We start from the raw sequence: 21,316 nt of genomic DNA on the forward strand, positions 1-21,316 counted from the left end.
AGTCATAGGACTGATCTATTATCAGGACTTGGGCCGCTGCTCACTTCATTAATGCCACAAAACGCTGACGTGTCCTTGAAAACTGGCGCCGTCTCTAAATTGCCCTTGTGCCTCCATGCATGAGATTCTTTCTGCGGCTCTTTTTCACTTTCTATCTCGTCTTCTCCCCCAATTTCCTATTTAGCCACTTTTGAATCATCATCCTCAATTTATTAACTCAATTATGAGCAATGATGGAACCACTAAGAGAATTCTGACCCGCTGAGTTTCTGCATTACCATCATAGAGGAAGCACAGAGAGGGCCTTGATAAACGGTCAGCCAGCAGAGGGAGCGGGACCACAGCCGGGCCGGATCGCCGCCGCTCGACCCTCGTCCCAGGAAATGCTTTTCCAGAGAAATCCATGAGACTAGCGGACAGGATGGGGCCCTCAGGAGCTCTCAGCAGCCAGTAAGAGCTGCAGTCATTGTTTCAGTCGAAAATGCTTTTAAAACAAACAAACAAACAAACAAAAGACTTGCTAATGAGTATTACCCAAACCTCCACCATCCCACATTAACATGATTTAATGAGGCACATTTCATTTCCAATTCAAATTGTTCCCTGAGAGCATATTCTGTCCCTCTGCTTTAAAAATGTGTTCATTTCCTTCACATAAAGGTGCGAGTGTGCCACAAAGGGACACTCAGGGTTATAAATAAACCCCTGACAGGCTGGGCAGCAAGAGGCACAAAGTCCACCGCCTTCAGTTTTCTGCGTCTCACACTGAAAGTACCAGGACAAAAGCCTGTTCCAGTGAAAGTACCTCTTCATCCACCCATTCTCCTCCACCAGTCAGCTCAGTACAACTACTGGAATTGAGTAGAAATTAAAGGTACTTTTACTTTACCTCAGTACTACCTTTTTATGAAACTTTCATTCCACTAAACTGAAGTTTTTATACCCTTCTCATCCAGTGAAAAACATGTATGTCCAGATTTGGTGATGTTGAAGCCTCCAGATAAACTGAAGGATGAATCTTCATGGGTTAAGAAAACTGAAACGGATGAATAAACTCTTCAAAAATCCTCCTGGATCAGCTGAGAACGCATCGTCACAAAGCTGAGCTCGTCAAACGTCTTAGAGATACGAGGTTCTCACAGGACAAATGTGATGATCTTACAGAATATGATGCGTTGCTGCAGATTAAACCAGCAAACAGGATCTAAAGGAGTTCAAATGAGCTCAAACATCTACAGCAGTGATGAATCCACAAACAGCAGAGAAAAACACTGACAGGGAACATTTTACTGCATCGTGAGTACTTTTACTTTCCGACACATACTTTCACTGAAGTAAGGTTTGGAATGCAGGGCTTTTACTTGTAGTATCTACAGTGTGGTATTAGTACTTTTACTTATGTACAGGATCTGAATGCTCTTTGCCATATTCAATATCACAACAGAAGTGTGTGTCTGACAGTCTGAGCTGCTCACATGTTTCTACTTATAAATGTGTGTCTGTGCAGCGCGTGGGAATCATCAGCTGTCGGCGTATCATGGTACGCACAGTACAATAGGCTGTACGCAGTACACCTGACAAGGAGTCTGTGCTAAAGTGCGCGGGTGTCAGTGGTATATCTACGCCGACTGCATTAACGCATATGTCTAAATGTCAAAGTCTCAATGCAACAAAGGCGCCAACAGTGATACCAGAGGAGGCGTTGAGTGTGCTAACAGTACACCCAGCTGGAGAGTAGCATGAACCAACGCACTGACGTAGAACAAAAAAACATGTATTTCCTTCAATGCAGAGGCAGAGAGCAACGAATCACAGCTACTCATTTGGAAAAGAAGCGACTGAAGCAATCTGTGCTGCTTTCCTGTGGAAGTTTCCTTCCAGAGGCACCTGAGTCTGCTGCATACAGTGGAGGAAGCGCCCTGAATCCCTCTGCCACAGTCCTGCACTTCCACCCCGACCGCCTCCCTGTGACTCAGCTCGCCACATCAATGCAGCGTTTCATTCACCCAAACAGGGATCAAGCTTCACCGCAACACAATAATTTAGCAAACCAAGTTGAGAATATTCTGAAGAGAAAGCCAGTCCCTCGTCTGTCTGACGTCCCCCATGCTGCTGACGAGGCAGCTGGCTTTGAGGACAGTATGGAGGTCGAAACTTGTGTCTTTTCAAGGACGGATGCTTGAACGGTGCTTGATGTCTCGCTTCTGGTGTGAGCTCCATCCCTTTTCCCCTCTGCTGAATCTCGGCGCCCACATTCCAGAAACACTACACGCCTGCGTGTCCCAGCCTCTTATTTTACTCCCATCAGTTATTATTCATTTATGCAACCAGGACAACGATTAGAGCCCTCATTTAATTAAACTGACTGACTGTAATTCTACCTGTCTGTCTCTGGAGCAAACAGCATCACACTCAATCAATACAATCAATTATTCATGAGGTCAAGCAGACCACAGGCAATGATGGGACACATTTGTTGCTGGAGAAGGATTGAGGGGCCGAGCTGAGTGAGCAGCGGTAATGCTATCCCGGTGACATCAGGGTTACATCCTCACACACTGAGTCGAGCTTCTGTCAAAGCATCCGCCTGCAGTTTCAGCTCGCAGTATCCGAGTCACGGTGAGATGATTCCATAATATTTTAAATAATTAACGTCAGGAGGGCATCTGTGTTATAAAGCAGTAAAGCAGACGAGAGGACGATGGAGAAAAACCCCCCTGATTGCTGCAAAGCAGTCCCTCGGCCGTCATTGGGCTTTAGCTGTGGGCTAACCGAAGCCATTTCCTCTAATCACATCATCTGTTTCTGAGCGGCCCCGAAACCGAGGGAAAACAACCGAACGTAAAAAATAACATTGACTTTCATTATTACAGCGAGATTATAACGAGAGCAGAGAGAGAAGACAACTGCAGGGAGGCGAGGAGCAGCACTGACACGACGTCACTGACAGTACATTCATGGTACTTATACTGCATTGTACGTACTGTACGATCAGTCGGGTGTTGTGCTGGGTTAGCAGGGACGCTGTGAAGGGCGTGCTCGCTGTGTTTCTGTCCCTTTAATGCAAAGTTTTTCATTTTGGACGGGAGCACGGTGGCTGTCGCCCTCCTCTCCCTCAGCTGGAGACCTTAAAAAACACCACAGATGTTCAGTGTGTGTGTGTTTTTTTTTTAACAGCTCTGCACGTTAGGTGTACCCGTCCTCCCAGCCGCTGCAGAGTGTGGCCCTCCTGTGTTTGAAAGCTGCAGGAGACGTCAGTAATAAGCTATGACACAGTCATGGAGGTGTGCGCGCATCCAGATGTGAGCTGTTGCTATTCCAACGCTGAAAATGCTGCTTTTTCCAATACGCCTCACTACTTGCTCACTTATTGTGTTTACTGGCCTACATTTAATTTTCAGAGGGAGAGTGCGACACAACATTATGTAAAATCAGAATGCTAATGCTGCCTTTGAGATGTTTGATTAAGACCCCTGCCATCTTCATCAAACTCCTGCTAATAAGCTTAGTCCTCACTGGATTACTGTGCACACATGTGTGTTTATGCACAAGTGCACATGCAACAAGCCCAATGTTGGAGGCTATTTATAGAGCTGTGAGCTCCCCTCGCCTGGACCCTGACCTTGGAGAGAGTGTGACAAATGACAAGCAGCATTTCAGCCGAAGCCCAGCCATTTTAACAAAGACAGCAGGTCAGAGGGGGAGATAAAAAATAATGCTATCTGTACGGGCTTATTTTTGTTTACCCACGAAATACCATTTCTCACCGCCTCGCGAGTCATTGACAGCCACAGCCAGAGCCGTGCTGGGGTCCCAGGGCTTAAAATCTGAAATTGATCCACTGGATAATAGGAAACGACAAGCTTAGCTCCATGTTGTCATCTTATTGTATTTAGCATTATCAGCCTCGCCCTCAAGGACGCTGCCACTGGCCTTTGGTCCGTGTGAGATAATTCTCAATTAGTCACTGTCCCTGAATATTGGTTTCAGATACACAAGGTTGTTGACTCACACAGCAGCACAAAGATATTACTGTATATTAATATGAACGCCAAGATTAGCAATACACAACCACCACATTAGCTACTGGAAAATGTGCTGAAAACATGCAATTTGCTTCTGGTATTTCAAAAATATTCCTGAACATCCAATAATAAGCTGGTAGGAATAAAGAAAGTGAAGGTAATGCAATCTATAACGCAAGCTGAGCTCCACAAGGACGGCATACTAAAGAGGCCTTCTGTAAACGCTTCATGAATGCTAACCACATACTGTTAAAGAGGCATTTTAAAGGCCGTAGTCACACGTCTAACATCCAAAGCTGCATAGAAAATGAAATATGAGCTCTTAACACATTTATTAAAGTCTGTGTTAACCCGTTTAAACATCTGTAAAATCTCTTTGGTTAGAGCGTGACACTAATATCCTCAGATTTACATGTCAGAGTGAAAAAGTCTGCACCGTCCAACGCATGTCGTTAACCTCTGCAAACACAACTCAGCACAAACTTCATCATTCTGCTTGGGTTTCTTTGAACACTGCTGGCCTCACAGTAAAGAGGAGTCATGTTATTGTCTATGAATCAATAAGCTTCTAAAAATGAGGAGGAGATTAGTTCACATTATCTTCTGTCGTTATCTTATTAACTGCTGCTGCTTTGCTGATTATAGTCTGGTGGAGTTTCCAGCAGTTAGACTGACTCATTAATAATGTAAGAGAGATCTAAGACAGGGGCTGCAGCGCACAGGCCTGCAAAACAGAAGTATTTCAATCTTTTTTGTGTCTGATATCAATTCTACAGTTGAGTCTGTAGGTTAGAACGCGGCCGTGTGCATCCTCTGCTGTTATTTGACTGCAGCACTGAAGCACGTCTGCTTCTGCAGTAAAACTGTTAGCAGATGAAAACGTACACCTCGTTATATCAGACTAAACTGCAGCCTGCACGTCTTCCTCGGGGAAACGCATGTAACAATCTCTGGCTTATTAAAAAGTAATGTGAAGATGTATCTGAACCATCAGCCAGCAGCTCGCTCAGCCTTCACCTGCGCCGTGCGAGTGCCTTAAATGACATGAGCATAATGGAGCGAATTAAAAAAAGTCGAGCGGCAGGATTCAAACAAACAATGAGGTTAAGAGAGAGAGAGTGAGGCTGTCAAAGCAGAGTTAAGCCTGCACACGCGGGGGTTCACGCAACTCAAACTCAGCATTGATCGTCAATAGTCGACCTGAAAGGGTGTGTGGCTGTGGCACAGGAAGACGCTCACGCCGAGCGCTCAGTGTGTGAGGCTAACAGGTCCTGACTGCAGCAACGAGAGAGGGCAGCCCTCTGTAGGACGCCCCTCTCTACTGGGTACAGTGTACAGTACTGAACAAAGCAGTGCTGTGACTGCAGTTTAACCTCTCAGGCCTGTGTTTGAGGCGTTCACTGTATCAACAAACTCGGAAACTTGGAGACTTTTCCATAAAGATAAATTGGCCAGTTTATCCCACATTTATTATTACATTAATTGGTGAACTTGACATTAATTGATGATGTTAAAATACATTCACGATGAGTCACTGTTAGCGCACAAAAGCTGCTTAAGCTAACGCTAACTTTAGCCTGACAGGAGGAGCTGCTTACCCCTGAATTCTGCAGAATCAAACATGAAGTTTTTAAGGCGTCAATCTGTCCTTGATTTATTGGTTGTTATTTGTCCCAGTCATGGTGTTCAGGTCAGTTAGCTGCAGCTGAGTGAACGTGTCTGTGGCAGTGGGCTCCATGGTCTGTGAAATCGGCAGAAGTTTTTGGTTTAGGGTTAAGGGTCAACCCTTTCAAAATTGCAATTGCAATAAAAAAATAACCATTTAGGCTGTTGTTATGTATAAAATATGAGGTACAGCTGTGCCTTACACTACATACAGTACTTGAATGGTATATACAAATATGCCATATTTAATGTTTTTAACCAATGATAGCTACTGTGCGTCTCCTGAGGTTTCCACCACGGTGACGCTTTAAATGCGCTGTGATAAAATGTTCCATCTACATTGAGACTGTTTAAGTGTCTGTCACTTTAAATCAAGCTGCTCTTAACGTAATGAAAGCTGACAGCTAATACGCATTCTTTACAGCTGTGGGGTTAACAGAGATGATGCAAATGTGTGTTTGATAATAGATAAATAAATCTGTGAAGACCTGCATAAAGCGTGCTGCACGGAGACTTTAAAAGGGGGGGGGGGGGGGGGGGGGCCGGAATCTGCTGGAGGTTTCCAATCAGTTTTCAGATTGTGTGAATTCTTCCTGAAGGCATCTGAAAAAGCTTCCTCGTACTGTAAGGTTTGTTCATTCTAATGCTGAAGCCACTGATGCACAAAAAGGAAGCAATGTCTGATTTTTCTAAGTCGACCAAAGGCAGCGAGAGGGTTTAATGGAACGTTTTCATCTGCATTGGACCTTTACAGAGGATCAATCTGAGCTCCACCACCTACCGTACGTTAAGACACACAGGACAATAACGTTAATTCCATTAATCAGCTTTTATGTGTGATTTTCCTCTGCACATAGAAACATGATTATAAGTCATTTGCATGTTGGGTGCCAGAGCCTTTGTCTGTCCCTGGCAGTCAAATCTCTGATTTCAACGCAATTAGACACACTTGACTACATTCGTGGGCAAATTATTCCTCAGGCTGTGGATAAGATTCTAGCCATTTCCTCCCAATTCAAAAACAAATCTCATTTATCTGGAGAAATAAAAATTGAAAGGAGAACCTGACATCGGCAGCAAAGGCAGCAGAAGCTCATTGACATGGAGCTGAATGTGTCTGAGTGAAGGCAGGAAATTGTCTCTCTGTGTGTGGTTGAAAGAGGCGCTGTGTGTTTGTCATACCTATGGGGTGACATTGGAGGATTCAGCGGGCACCGAGCTATAAAATTGCTAGTTGAGAGGGAATTAGTGGGGATGGAGAGGCGGAGAGGGGAGGAAGCTGGTTAACGAGTGGACCTGGGCAGGAAGAAAAACATCCATAACCTGAACAACACTTGGCCTTCCTCATCCGGTGCCCACCTCATCAGGGTCGCTGTGTTTGTCAGTGTGTCCATAATGTACATGAACGTTTCTAAAAATGATTTGTGAGAGCAGTTTAGAATTTAGAGGTGGGCTTTCTGCCTCAGAGTCTGGATGGAGGAGGAGTGTGAAGAGGCTCCTCAGCGGCCTCTGACTCCTCATACCTCTGGTTAAAGTCTGGTTCACTGGAACTGGACGTTCTTGGATAAGCTTATATAACGTCACAGCAGCACATCTGCAGAGCAGGAGATGCACCTTCAGTCCTGCGTCCACGCCTGCACATTACTGAGTGTTTGGCACCACTCGCAGCCCAACACACAATGCATAATATAAAAACAGGAAACTGACTTGAAGTTTAAGGATACACGTTTCTGTTAGATTCATGAGACACATGACTGAAAAAACACCTGCTGTGCAGCCAAGTCTTTGGGAACGATGCTGATCTTTATGTTACTTCTGCTTTGCAGCAGAAAGACAACAGTCAGACACAAGAGATCGCCTTTCAGAAAAAGGTAAACATGAGTCACTTTAGACAAAAAAACATGTCACTTTCCATGTCAGGGCAGCAGCTGACGCCAAAGACATGAGCGATGTTTCCAACTGTGAAGATGTGATGACATGAAGTTTTCCACCTCCTCCACTGCAAACTACACACGACCTTTACATGTTTGATAGTCATGGAGGTCAGTCAGACAGGTAGATAAACCTTTCTGCTTTGCACTCAAAGGAAGTGAGATAATAATACAGTTCATCAATGCTGCCATCCAATCAGCTGTTAGGATGACGGAGAAGCACTTTCCACTTCACAGCAGTGTTACGCTGCAAAGCCACGAAGGACAGTTGACATTATTCTTTAATTTTCTTATTGTCAACAAATCCCATGAAAACGCAGTACTTCAAACTGCATCGCCTCATTTTTTAAAAAAAGCTCAGTAATCTCCTGAAACAACGGCACTGAAGTTTTTAACAAATGTGACTCAAACAGGAGGAAAAGGAGCATTTGTTCGTGATTAATTTTCAGCTGCGGATTAATACACGACTGCTTCTCTGGAGAGGATCTGCAGCAGCGGGGTGTGTTTGTGGGGCTGAGTCAGAATAAACTACAGTGTGTGTGTTCATGGTGATGAAGGAACATGTCACGGATGTGTTTTAAATAGCTTTTGGACAACAATGGAGGGATAAGATATGACAGGCTGCAGATACGCAGACAGTACTTGTTAGTAGTATCATTAATCTGCTGGCAGTCACAGATACACGTGTGCTGGCAGCCCTGAAGAAATGCTTGACTTTAAGGACACAGATGAGAGGAGAATGATTCAATTGTGAGGTCTGACTCATGAAATGTCACTTTCAAAAACAAGTCGATGAAGAAGTGTAACAGGTGTGTTTGTCTGAGCGAGCTGTGAAAACGCCGAGGCCGACAGCACAACGTTTCGTGACTGACTGAAGCTCACAAGGTTAATGCAAGACTCCACAGAGCTGAAGAGATTCAGAAATCTGCTGCACGCTAGGCCTGAAAGCAGACTGTGTCATGCATTTTTAATTTTTAATAACCGATGGATGGTTCGATGAATTAGGAGAATATGTCAGAGGTGGTTAGTTATGGGCTTTGTGTGGTTCACATATGGGGGGGGTGGAGAGAGGAAGCCTGTCAGCGATGGAGAGTCCAGATCATTTGGCTCAGCTCAGTGAGGAGAAACGCCCTTTTCAGCCCTTCATTTAGTGCTTCTGACTCATAATCCAGCCAAATTCAGCATCATTCTGACCTTTCATTGGTATGTATGCTCATATATCACTTCAATTATTCCATGCACAGTCAACTAAACCTTTTAATCTCCAGAAAACTTTCAATTATTCTTGGTTTAAAAGCCTTAAATGACGTAAAAACATTGGAATTCTAACATGTTTATTGCTCATTTTATTTGTGTTGAACGTTGTTTTAGATGTTGGCGAGCGGCGTGACGTTCAGAAGTGTCATCATGTGTGAGTGAGACGTCTCTGGATATCCAACACATCCTGTGATCAATCTGTTATTCTGTCCTTGGTTCATTTCTATGAAAAAGAGCCGACTCCCGTCGTTCGCATGAAGGAGCCGACTCGTTCACCAATGACACTTCACTGAGCCTGTTAGCATCTGACCTTTGCAATCAGGCTGCCATTTTGGCAACAGGTTGACCTTTGGTGCTCTAACTGTAAGCTAAGCTAAGCAGCGCTCAATGCTAAAGGGTTCTGTTTGAAGCAGCAGGGTGAATAACTCGATTTCCACTTTGAATGCAATTATGGTCAGTAAGGTGAAGGTCAGTCTCGCTCCGTAAAATTCGATGTTCTAGCAGACTGAAGAAGATAATAACTACCTGCAACACTGCAGTGAAACACCAACAGGCTGAATGTGTCGCGCAAAGGCAGAAGAAAAGGAAGAATGATGGTTTTCAAAATGCTAACTCACGCTACATTACAGCATGTTGCATGAGTTTCCTTCCTTTTCTCCGCTCCGCAGAAAGAAGCATTCCCATCGTCGACACCTCTCCTGACTCACTGTACGACACGCTGACACCAGCTGACAGCCCGAGCAGGAACGCAGCGCAGACAGCAGCAACACAACGAGACAGAGACGGAGAGAAGAGCTTCAGGACGAGGTGAACGATGACAGCGGGGAGCAGCAGCACGGCACACACAGGAGGGACGCAGTCAAGTCAATCCAGATAATTACAGACGTTCATAACACGTCTGTACAAACCATTTTTGACTTTCCACGGCCGCTGTCGTACATACTGACTTAAGCATGATGGAAACTGAGACGCATCTGACTGATGTTTTTCTGTCACAGCGAAGAAGAAAAGATGCAGCTTCAGTGATTAATGAGAGGAATGTGAGACTCTGGTCACAACAGCACAGATTAGTTTCAGTCATCTTAACGGGACCAATTCCAGCTCATTTCTGATTAACCGGAGGAGCTGGATTTTTATCTTTTCTGTTGGTTAAGACTCACCGGAGAAACTGCTGTCATCTGGGAAGAACACGACAACGATGAAGTTAAAGGGAGAAGTGAAAGTGGGCGTACCTGAAAAGCTTCACGGCTCCACACAACGAAGGCCAGTAAAGCAAGTAAGGCTGCTTTCTAGAAGATGAACACTGGAGTAAAATACGACGGATGTTTACAACAAATACTAACCTACATTATCTAACACGTTTGTTTAAAACCTGTCGGATCTTTGGATCTGTTTTTATTTCACTAAGTAGTTCACTAAGGAAAGAGAGCCAAACACGAGATACAAAGCAGAAATGTCCCTTTAAGATTGACCTGACTCTCACAACAGGTGTAAATCCCTCACCTGCACACACACTGTACAGGTCTGCTTAATTTCCTCTGAGCAGCCGTGATGAGTACAGTACAGAGGCAGCAGGTAGACGTGGCGCTCTGTCTATCTGTAGAGTGCCATCAATATCACTGCCCTTTCAGATGAGCCTTGATTATCTGCCCCGGGGAGTCCAATCGATCCGCGCCTGCCCTCAGAGCTTACTAGAAGTCCTAGAAGTGCAGAAAAGTGTGTTTGCCAGAAACACTCCTGCACTTCATCTGAGCAGAGCTGATGAACTAGTGGTGAGTAAAGGCCTGGCAGGAGCCACCTTGTCAATATTAATGAGAGCACTATTCGTGGAATACACTAAAAATAATCGCTTTACTTCAACCTCAGAGAGAAACTATGCCAACGGCGTGCGGCACATGGAATTAATTAACACAAAATATAAAGTTCAGCAGATTTAATCAACTGTGCTTCATAAAGCGTTTGTGCCTGACGTCTGGCGGCTTCACACGACAGGAAGCTCAAACTAGAGCGTCCATCGCTGTGTGTGAAGGAACGCACAGGAAACGAAGAAGTCGTGCCCGTCTGCCGACGTTTGTTCTGGTAATTGTTCCTTTTGTTCTTCTTCTCTTTCAGGAGAAAGTTCTGCGGTTCACCGTGAAGCCAGAACCGTCCGTACGCACAACGCCAGAGCCCATGCATGCCGTCTCAATCAGAGCTGAGCCTCTGGCTGCAGAAACTCGCCTGAGGGGACGTTACATTTTTCAAGCATTTTGGATGCCAGACAAAAATAAATAAATAAATAAAATAAAATTATCCATTTACACAATACGGCTCTAAAAAGATGCCATGATGTTACTCCTGCACCCGTAAAATCAGAGTGGATGAAGGTGCCTGAGGTTTGTGTTCGCCCTCCACGTTTACATGCACTTACAAGCCATCCTCCGTTATCTCTCACACACACACACACACACACACACACACACACACACACACACACACACACACACACACACAGTTCCTTCGTCCTCATTCCCGTTATCTCAGGTTTGACTGCAGTCTGTCCCCTGTCCGTGTCACAACTGATGACTCAAACTTTGTAATTGCCTTTTAATCCTTTCGAGGATGGAACATGTGTCAGTGTCGGGTAATTCGGAGCGCCGGCCGCCTCGGGATACCGAGGAAAGCTTATGACACGAAGGTCGCGAGTGTGAATCAGCACCCAGCCCGGCCGGGAGTGTCGGACAGGAAAGTCAATGCAGGAGCGTTGACTTCTCTCCTGCTTCAACTGTCTGCCAGGTGTCTTTGAGCAGTGCAGAGGAAGGCAGGAGGAGACACGAGAAAAACAAACAAACACCGAAATGAAGCCACATCTACATCCAGACGCTCGACGGAGAAATGTGAAAATAAAACCTCTGAGTTCAGCAAGCAAATAAAATCTTCTGCGTCTGCGTCTCCGAATCGTGAGGAAGCAGGTTTGTGATATTTTCAGACGGCACTTCTCTGTGAACTAGCTCAGTATTCAGAGAGGCGAGTGCAGATGTGGGCTGAACATTTATTAGGATGACCTTATACCACATTCATGCAAAGACGCACCCTGAATTCAGATCAGCTGCTGTAGTATTTCCAAAAGCCTTTTTTCTTCCTGTCCTTTCATGAATGCAAACCGGCGCTGAGTTATTTGTCAGCACTTAACATTCACAGATCTCATCCCACAGTACAGAAGAAACAACAGTTTGTTCATTTTTACATTTTTCTGACAGACCGTCTCGTCCCTCCGTCCCCATTTTGCATTATTAACAATTACCTCTTGTCCAAAACAACACCAGATACACTACAAATGTCATGTTTGGGCCTTGTTTTGAAGCTCGTTTCTATCTGAGAGCTGGCAGAAAGATCTCATGAGGTCTCAAACAAAGTTCATTTTCTCCTGATTGGTTCGTCCTCCCATTGGACGGAACAGACTCGGGACCTGCTGCAAGTCTCCCTAAAGGGCGGTGCAATCCCATGTGACACAAACACAGGAAACGACTCGTCAAGTCTTCCACTGAGTGAATCAGAGGGATATTTGCATAAACTAAACAAGAGGAGTTCAGGTGAAGGTTGTGATTCTGCCTAAACTGTAGTTCTGTGACGAGATGCTTCATCCACGGCCGTCCGCAGCGTTCACTCTTATACATTCATTAGCTTTCAGCTGGGGACACTCATCATTGTTGTTTCACACCTCCTTAATTAGGAGGCGGTTCATCCGCGGATGGATCCGATCATGGAGATTATTGTTTGAATCTCCGCAGTTTACAGTACATAAATTGGCCATTTCTGCTGTTTTCATCACGCTGATGTAAATAAGACGACCATTTATCTGTGAGTTTGTTTGTTTTGATGCTTGCCATGTGAACCTGACACAGTGTTTAAGATGTGAAGCTGTGAGCTGCTGCTTCACGTTACAACCCCAATTCACCGATCTGACGTCCTGCCTGGTCTTCATAACACACAGACTGCTGCACTGGCACTGGATGCAAATCAGTCACATCATTCCTGCCATGGAGAAGCGTTGTTTGGTTGCTTGCTTGTTTGTTTGTTTGATCCATATTGAGAACTTTACTCCTATCCACAGTTTTAGTTGCCATGGCAAGCTAGTGCACCTTTGAGCAGCAGGATAATTCAAAGATGATTCACATAAGACGTAAAAAGGCTCTAAGACAACAAAAATATGCAGTCACAACCTCAAATTTACTCAACGGTGTGAGATGGGTCAGTGAAGCTTTTAGCAGCTAAAACAGCCAGTTGCCTCAGGAGCTGGAGGAGACCAAAACCAGAGCTAGAAGAGGGAGAATATCATCAGGTGGGCAGAAACACGGGTGTAAGATTACGTTCATGTCTACCTCCAGGCAGATCCGATCACGACGCCTTTACGCTCTGCTGAACGTGTGTTTGACCAGGTGTAACTGCTGGATGTGTAAATAAGCTGCTGTTTGCTAACGAGTTTGTCACATTAACTTAATATGTGACGATGTGCCGCGACTGGTCCCTGCGTGGTCACTTATTCCATTTCAGCTTCGTGTCAGCAGATCAGAAAATGCTCTCATGGGTCGTTTTTGGTACAGTGATGAAGCAACAAAAACCTGCGTGCTTCTAAACTGGTCCTCTCAAACCCATCTTCATCTTAACACCTCTTCTTCTCACTTCATTAGTCCTCCCCGTCATCCGCTCCTTCAAATCAATCCGTCATTCACGCCGTTGGACTTTCCTGCCTTCCTCCCCCTCTTCCTCTCTTTACATCTATCCTCTGCATTTCTGTCTCTTCATCAGTCCCCTCATTTCTCCCTCTCTCCATCTCTAATCCTTCACAACTCTTTTCTCCTCTTTCTTCTCCTCCCCGGCTCATCCCTTCCTCACTCCCTCCCTCTCTGAGGCCGCCGTGAAGCAGCAGCAGTGTCCCGGACATTTTCTCCATTAGTGTGAATTACAGTTTCCCGGGCCAGAGGAGCTCGGCGCGTGAAAGCGCTCCTCTTACTCACAATAAGCTAGGCATCCATTTTTCCTAACGCTTGCCTTTTGTCCCAAGCACAGACAACAACAGCTCCATTAACAAAGTGAAGGAGGACAGGCCAGGCGGTAAGTCTACACACCCCACTGACTACACAGAGCCTGGGCGGGCCGCGGGGTCACGGCGAGGGGTCAACCTCTCTGTCAGCTTTTATTATGTCTGTGGTTACAGGAGGCAGTGACACAGCTTGAGACCAGCCAATGTCAAACGAGTCAGTTTGTTCTCAGCTTTTTCTTTCAGCGACACTAAAGAGGGATTGGCCACACTGTACAGTTTCACTGCCAAGAGTGCTCCAGTGCTCCCAGTCATGGCCGGCTGCCTGAAGTTATGCACGTATTCTCTTTAAGTACATTTATTCACATCCAGGGTGAACCCGTCAGTCTGGCCTGTGGTGTCATATCAACCATATGTATCCACCTGTTTTATTATGACTGTATGAAGGTTTGCTATTAAAAAAAGCATCCATCCATTTCCTATAATCCCTTTATCCAGGTCACACACAGTGCAGAGAAAAACATTCAGACAGGCACTTTAGAGTTTCCAATCAGCCGAGCGTGCCCTGTTTGGACCGCGGGAGGAAACCCAAACACCAGACGACCCACGGCGACACGAGGACAACATGTGAACACAGAGGGGCTCCACCCAAACCCAGGACCTCCTGTGAAGCCACAGCGCTGACCACTGCTCCACCACTGAGCCATTTATCCTAATGAGCTGCATTTACCGTCAGTCCCAGCGTTTGAGTGACGCCTGTTCATGAACCAGTGGTGTCTGTTCATGAGCAAACAGCACAAAAGCCTTGTGAGTAAAAAAAACGACTGTGAGTGGTTATAACTCCAACCTACACGTCTACATGTTGTTCAAAGGATCCAGGCAACATCATTTGTTTGTGTTCCGTTAAGAGTTCACCGAATAGCTGTCTGTGTTATTGGTTATTATTGTAGCTGCTGACCCTTAATCCCCATTAAAAGAGTACTCTGCTGTTCCACACATTAATCTACCTGGCATCTTATTTCCCACAATGCACCTCGACCACCCACAGTTTATTCAGTCGACGCTAATGTAGCTTCAGGTCATCATACTTCACGCAGCTCCCACTGATGCCACATAAGGCTTTATACATTTCTTTAACGTTAGCAGTCGCTAACGACACCATAGTTCAAATAAAATGAATTGTGGCATTTTGTCACGTATGTTTCAAAGCTAAATCTTACATACATACATTGGCAGGATAAACTTAATCTCCCATTGTCTTCCTGCAGCAGCTGAGTGTGGTGCAGTCAGTGCAGGTTCATTTCCTCACTCACATTAGCTGCTCCACTCCCAGGCTGCACCAAGCATCCACAGTAAAATCTGTTTCTGCACTCGTGTCTCCACCTAAAATATTTTGCTCCAGAGGTGGCTTCATCTGCAGGTGTGTTTTCAGCAGCCCAGACGCTGCTGAACGATCACACACATATTATAGGAATAGCACAGGCAGCGGTGTGTCTCTATGATCCTCTGACTCTTCTGTGACTACACGCTGCTGCTTGTCACTTCGATCCTGAAGGTGACGCCGCTATATTGAGTACACAGGCTTCAGAATAGTACAGAATTGAGTATTTATAGCATATAGTTTGGAGAATATTTCAGATTCAAGATGAAACTGAGACGAATTACAAATCCGTCTGCTGCTTCAGCAGCGTGGACAGCAGCATGGATTCATCAGCACAGCACAGTCAGACTGCTGGTGTTTAAGTCATGGTCGGGGACAAAGACTCGAACTTTCACAAAACTCAGTCAGATAACGGATCGATGAGTCGGGCAGACTAGACCAACATATTCAACCAAACAAGCCCTCTGCTGCTGCACCCTCTGCTACTAAACCTGAACCTTTGATGTGTTTTTCTGGTAGCTTTGTGAAAACTGGCGCTGGTGCAAAACAAAGAACAAGTTGGCCGTCAAAGTTCTACAACCAGACAAAAATACTAGAAATCTTCGAGCTGCAGAGTTATGGATTTGTGCCTTACACTTCCCACCAATGTTGTTTATTTGGCAAGACATTCGCATTTTCTTGCCACTAAACCACAAACAAAAAAGAGCTTTCAACGCAACAACAATGGATTAACTGTAGCAAAGCATAAACAGTAGAAGAAGAGAATTACTGTTCCTCCACCCTGCAGACACTGAAACAGCTCAGGCCTTGGTTTTCACCTTCACCTATTATTTAAAGATCCTTCGTGTTTACCCCTTTTGTAACTCCCTCAGCATCGTCATGCATCTTTGATGAAGAGTAACCCTGTTAAGAGCCTGCCAAAGAGCTATGTATACAGGCTGTGGGTTGACAGAGCCTGGGACAGTAATAGCTTCGGCTCTGCTAAGGCACTACTCTCACCCCCAATGCTTGCAAACGTGACGCCAGCCTGCTGCACAAATCTTACGCAATATCTTCGACTGGCTGCCCAGCATACAGTGATCAAAAATTTACTGAGGCTTTCAGACTGTGTACAGTTGGCAAACAGAGGTTTTTAGTCACAAAGACTTAAATCATCGGACTCTGTGATCTTTACATTCTTATATTTTCTGTAAATAGGAATGTACCGTTTTAAAAATCAGTGTTTTACTGATATCCTGCAGCTGTTTGCTGATTATTAGACACCTTTAGACCCCCAAAAAAAGAGCATCGAGCAACTCACAAAAGCATGAAAACATTCATGATGTCTGCAACGACGGCAGGCTCCAGCAGCAGCTCCTCACACACGTGATCACACAGGACAGAATCACCGCTAATTACAGTGAACACCATTCACACATAAAATCAATAACACGACGTTAAACAGCCTGAGGGCCACTGAGCAGCATCCAACAGCTTTAAATATAAAGGAGAGAGCACTGGAGGCTGCGAGCTATCATATTTCAACCACATCTCATGAGGCCTTCTTATATTTCAGGCACAGAAACTCAATTACGAGGCCGAGGTTTCTGATTTCTTAGAATAATAGGGCTACAGGGCTGAATTCAATTAAGAGCACCCAGAATATATTTGGCAATCTCTCAGAGGAAGGCCCACAGTGAAACAGATGAATTTTGCATCATTCACAGGATTAGTTATTGGTCTACAACGTAATAAAAAAGCGCATTTCCTGAGCGGAGGGTACATGTGCCTGAAGGAACACATTCAGAGGACGGAGATCAATAATTAATGGTGACAGAGGCTCGGCGGTTTGACGCAAACACAAGTGCTTGGTTGTCAAGTTGCACACGCCAGTCCGGGCAAAGAGCGTGATCTCATTCCTCTTAAAGCCTTGAAAAGCGTTGCAGTGCCCGACGCCACCTGTGGAAAGGTGCCTCAAACGGGATCATTTAACCCCTGCGGTCTGACGGGAGCGACTCAAGGTGCCGAGATGAGACACAGCGGCCCGTCGTGAAGTCAGTGTGTCTGGGAGGGAAATGCGCACGTAGCGCCGTTTTTCCTCCTCTCACAAAGTGATTTTCCACCACTGTTCTCTTTCAAGGTGTCGAGGGGCAGCTGACAGGAGGCAGCGGCGGAATTACAATGCGCCCTGCGCAGTCTTCCTCTTTCCCCTTCACTGGCACTGCATGTGCCCACGGCTTCAAGATCCGTGTGACCCAGTCCTGACTGCTGACAATGAGCCGCGCGCACAGCTGACGACGGCTTGATTGTTTCGGCGCTGGCGCGTGCGGCCCGGCTGGAGTCAGTCTCGGCTTTAGTCACAGCACAAAACTGATGCTGATGAGGGCAAGCAGCCAAAGGCAACTTACGGGCTTTAACACATTTCACTTCACGTATGTGGCCAGAACTGGCTGTCAGCCGCCGTTTGAGCCAATCAAATAAAGCTACACGCTGAGAAATGAACTGACCTTGCAGAGCAGGTCTCCCGCTGCAGTTTAGCCTAACGTGCAGGGATAAAGTGGAGGGAACCTGCGAATCAAGTCCAAAGAAAAGCCAGTTGCTCACCTCATCCTGCTGCGCCTGATTGGGTCTCTGATTCGGCTGCTCCTTGGTAGCTGTCATTATAAACTCCTCGTATGATCAAACTTGGTTGAATCCTGGAAGAAAGACGGCCAGATTCCCGTTTTCCGTGGAAAAAAGTCAGAAGCTGAAGCGCCGTCTTGTCAACTGCGGAATCTTAAAGAGGAGCGGAGCGGAGGGACGGATCCGTCACGATTGAATATCTGCGAGGTCTTGGACGAGCGTCTGACGAGGAGCCAACGCAGCCTGTGCGTTCACATCAGCCCCGGGGAAGGGAGGAGAGTTTCGGACACGCTCGTTACCGAACCGAGAAAGCCGAAATGTTCGCGCATTTTACGGCTCTGCCACTTCTCTTGAACGTCTGGGTGAGGAAGGGGCTCGATAACTCTCCCCCCGTCTACTCCCAGTGACGCTGGTATTTTGGAGGGTGGGGGGGGGATATAGCACAGAGAGGAGGAGGGGGAGGAGGAGGAGGAGGAGGAGGAGGAGGGGTCTTCAAGTGGTCTTGTGATGGTTCCCCGGGAGGGTGGGGGGTTGCGCCTGCTGGATTAAAAAACGCTCATGATGAGAGTGCAGCACGAACTCTTCTGCATGTGGATGATGTCTGCACACTGTTTTATCGGCACCGTGTGAGAGTTCCCTGAAAACGTGGCTGAAATCCCGCATCACGCCCAGCCACTGATCCTGGAGCAGTGCGGGAGCTGTCCGCGGTGCTGAAAGCCCGCCGCACACTCATCTTGTTTCTCGCGTAGGTGCACACGCCGCAGCACCTCTGCCTGCGTCCTCATGAGCCGAGCACTGGCCACGCTCTGTCAGACGGCCGCTTTCGCCTGAAAATCGTTGTTGTTTTGCTATGAAGGAGCTTTTCCCTGGCCTAAGGCGAGGAGCTTAAACGGTCAATAAGAAGAGCCTCAGCTCGCCGCAGCTCGCTGTGGGCTGTTAAATACGTGCAGGGCAAAGATGTGATTGCATCGCTCTTTGGAGTACTTAGCAGCGGAATGACACCTGCGAACCCGAAGCTATATCAAACTTACCGCCGGGTTTATAAGAGGGCAACGTTTTCTGTGGCCAACTTTATGATGCACACACACACACACACACACACACACACACACAGGATGAGAGGCTGCGATATTAAGTCTCATATCTTTAATGTCTCTGCCAGACGAGGATCGATATTTTATATCTGAGTTTGACTTGTGCGGTGAATCACTGAGCTGATCAGGGATCGTGAGGCTCACACATGCGCTCACATGAGGACACACCAGTCAAAGTAAGTCAGCCGACATTTACTCACGTGCTTCACGTAAGTACAGTTTGCTCCAGTACTCCTGTTTCATGCTGCTTCGTATTCCTCTACATGCTAAGGATTAAAAGTATAAGAAGCTGTTAAAGTTAGCTTCATCTCCAACGTTTAAGTCCTTTTTATGTAAATGTGTCAATAATAAAGATTCAATAATAGAATAATTCAATGCCGCCTGCATAATAACCTCTTTGACTGTTGTTACTTTAAAGCTGCTCTTACTGATATTTTACCTGAAGGATGTCAGTTATCACCTGAAGCTGCGGCTCCTCGCAGCCTTACAGAGCTTCACGATGAGTTTCAGCTCATTGTTTATCTGTCCAGCTCTCATAGTGAACCCACTGTTCTGCTGCACTTCCCTGCTCTCATAGCATCTTTTTCAGCTGATCCAGAAAACCAGTGAAAAAGCTCTAAACCCCCCGTACACTACCTGCCCAGTTGGTGAACACGGCGGAACATCACGTGGATGAACAGACAGTAACTGCTGCACATTGGAAGAAGCAACTGTTTCCAAACAAATTCACCATATCACCTTAAAAACTGGGGCAGCCTAAATATTGGACTCAGCCATTGAAAAACCCAAACCGGTCGACCACTGCTGTGCACCAATCACTGACGTTTGAGTGTCTATTCTGAACACAACTCAAACTGCAGTTAAGTAGAATAGATTTGGGAGAGTTTTTGTGCTCAACACTAACTCAAAGCTCTGCTGGGACGACGATGAAGACGACGACAGCGCTGTACTTTCCAGTCGTAGAAGCACTGCGCTCACTGCAAGCTCACGTTCCTCCAGAGGCTCTTTAAGCATTCTTCTCAGACCTGCAGCCAATTACTGTTTGAAATCAGCTCCATTTTACTGATTACACTTCAAACTGTAGCTCATAAAACAAACTCAAAACACTCAGCGGAGAATTAAAATGAACAGACAAACCACATGAAATAAAACGGATCATTTTTTCGCTGTTCTTTTGACATAAAGTGTGTGAAACTGTGCTGGAGGGACGAGCTCCAGGTGGAGGGTTCAGTGTGTAAAACAATAGGATTCACACAATTTTCCTAAATTATTCAGCGGCCGCTCGTGATGCGTGTGGAATTATCTCCGCTCTGATTTCTTTCATTTGTCAGCCACCTGTCGAGCTGCAGAGATGAGATCACATTAAACAGAGTGGAGTGGAATACGGCCGCGTTGAAAAAACACTCTGCTTGTATTGAAATGAAGGCTGGAATCGATACGTGTGCTCCATTCTGTAGACAAGGGTAATCAATCCACTTTGAGAAGTAAGTTTGGTCCAAACGGGCCGACGGCATCGCTCAGTGCTGCTATTACAGCTGCATGATTATGAGGATCAGACACAATAACTGAGTTAGCTCAGCTGCTTTTCTCTAACAGCTCGTTCTCAGTGCTCTTCCTCTTCCTGTGCTCCCTCAGAATCAGCCTTGGATGGACGATCAGCGCGCCCAAACGTCTCGCTCTGTTTTAATTTGTAGTACATTCAGATTGTCAGCGATGTCCGTCATGGCTGAATTAACCTGCTGTAACGGCCCACAGCAAAAATGTGCTGCTTGGCTCATAATCCCGACTTCACTGTTCCACCTGACGGCACAAACAAAGACAGTTTCTGATCACGTTTCATGAAAGTCAACCTGTGGCCATTCATGGTCTCTGAGCGGGGGGGCGAGCAGCATAAAGATGTGTTCAGGGGACGGTGGGGTGTTTGTGATGCATGTGGGTGGAAAAGTGCTGCGCGCTCAGATTGGCTAACGTCGAAAAAGTCGTCATACTGAGCAACAGACTGGGACATCACGGTCTTCTTACTGGTTGTGGTCCACCATGACACACCACATATCAACCTCTCCATATCGGCAGACTTAGCACTCAAAATTCTTCATAATTTTTGAAACCAGGGGTGTTTGATTTCCGATAAAGGTGGACAAAACAAGCAGCCACCGATGTTAGGCTGAAATGAGAGATGCGGCTGGTAGATTCATCATCGTCATATCAGCAAAAACCACATGAGATGACCCAAACCTTGGACACTTTTTGTCCCTTTGACTCTGGAAACTTGCAGCTGTTGCCCTCCTGATAACTCAGCCCTGATGTCAATTATCAGTTTAAAACATGAAACTGGGTATTTG

General features: G+C 46.0%; 1 protein-coding gene across 2 annotated transcripts in view; it reads right to left on the reverse strand.

Moving 5' to 3' along the window:
- The window catches only part of dpp10 (dipeptidyl peptidase like 10), a 153,113-nt gene that overhangs the window by 64,234 nt on the left and 67,563 nt on the right, over positions 1-21,316 (reverse strand). The window contains exon 1 of one of the 2 annotated variants that reach the window (XM_076746891.1): positions 17,863-18,669. The exons of the other annotated variant lie outside the window; for it this stretch is intronic. Coding sequence (XP_076603006.1) covers positions 17,863-17,919 — 57 coding nt within the window. The 5' untranslated portion in view covers positions 17,920-18,669. Of the gene's footprint in view, positions 1-17,862; positions 18,670-21,316 lie in introns of those variants that run through there. 2 annotated transcript variants of the gene reach the window in all.

Source organism: Chaetodon auriga, chromosome 13 (genome assembly GCF_051107435.1).
Source record: "Chaetodon auriga isolate fChaAug3 chromosome 13, fChaAug3.hap1, whole genome shotgun sequence".
NCBI classification, from domain to species: domain Eukaryota; kingdom Metazoa; phylum Chordata; class Actinopteri; order Chaetodontiformes; family Chaetodontidae; genus Chaetodon; species Chaetodon auriga.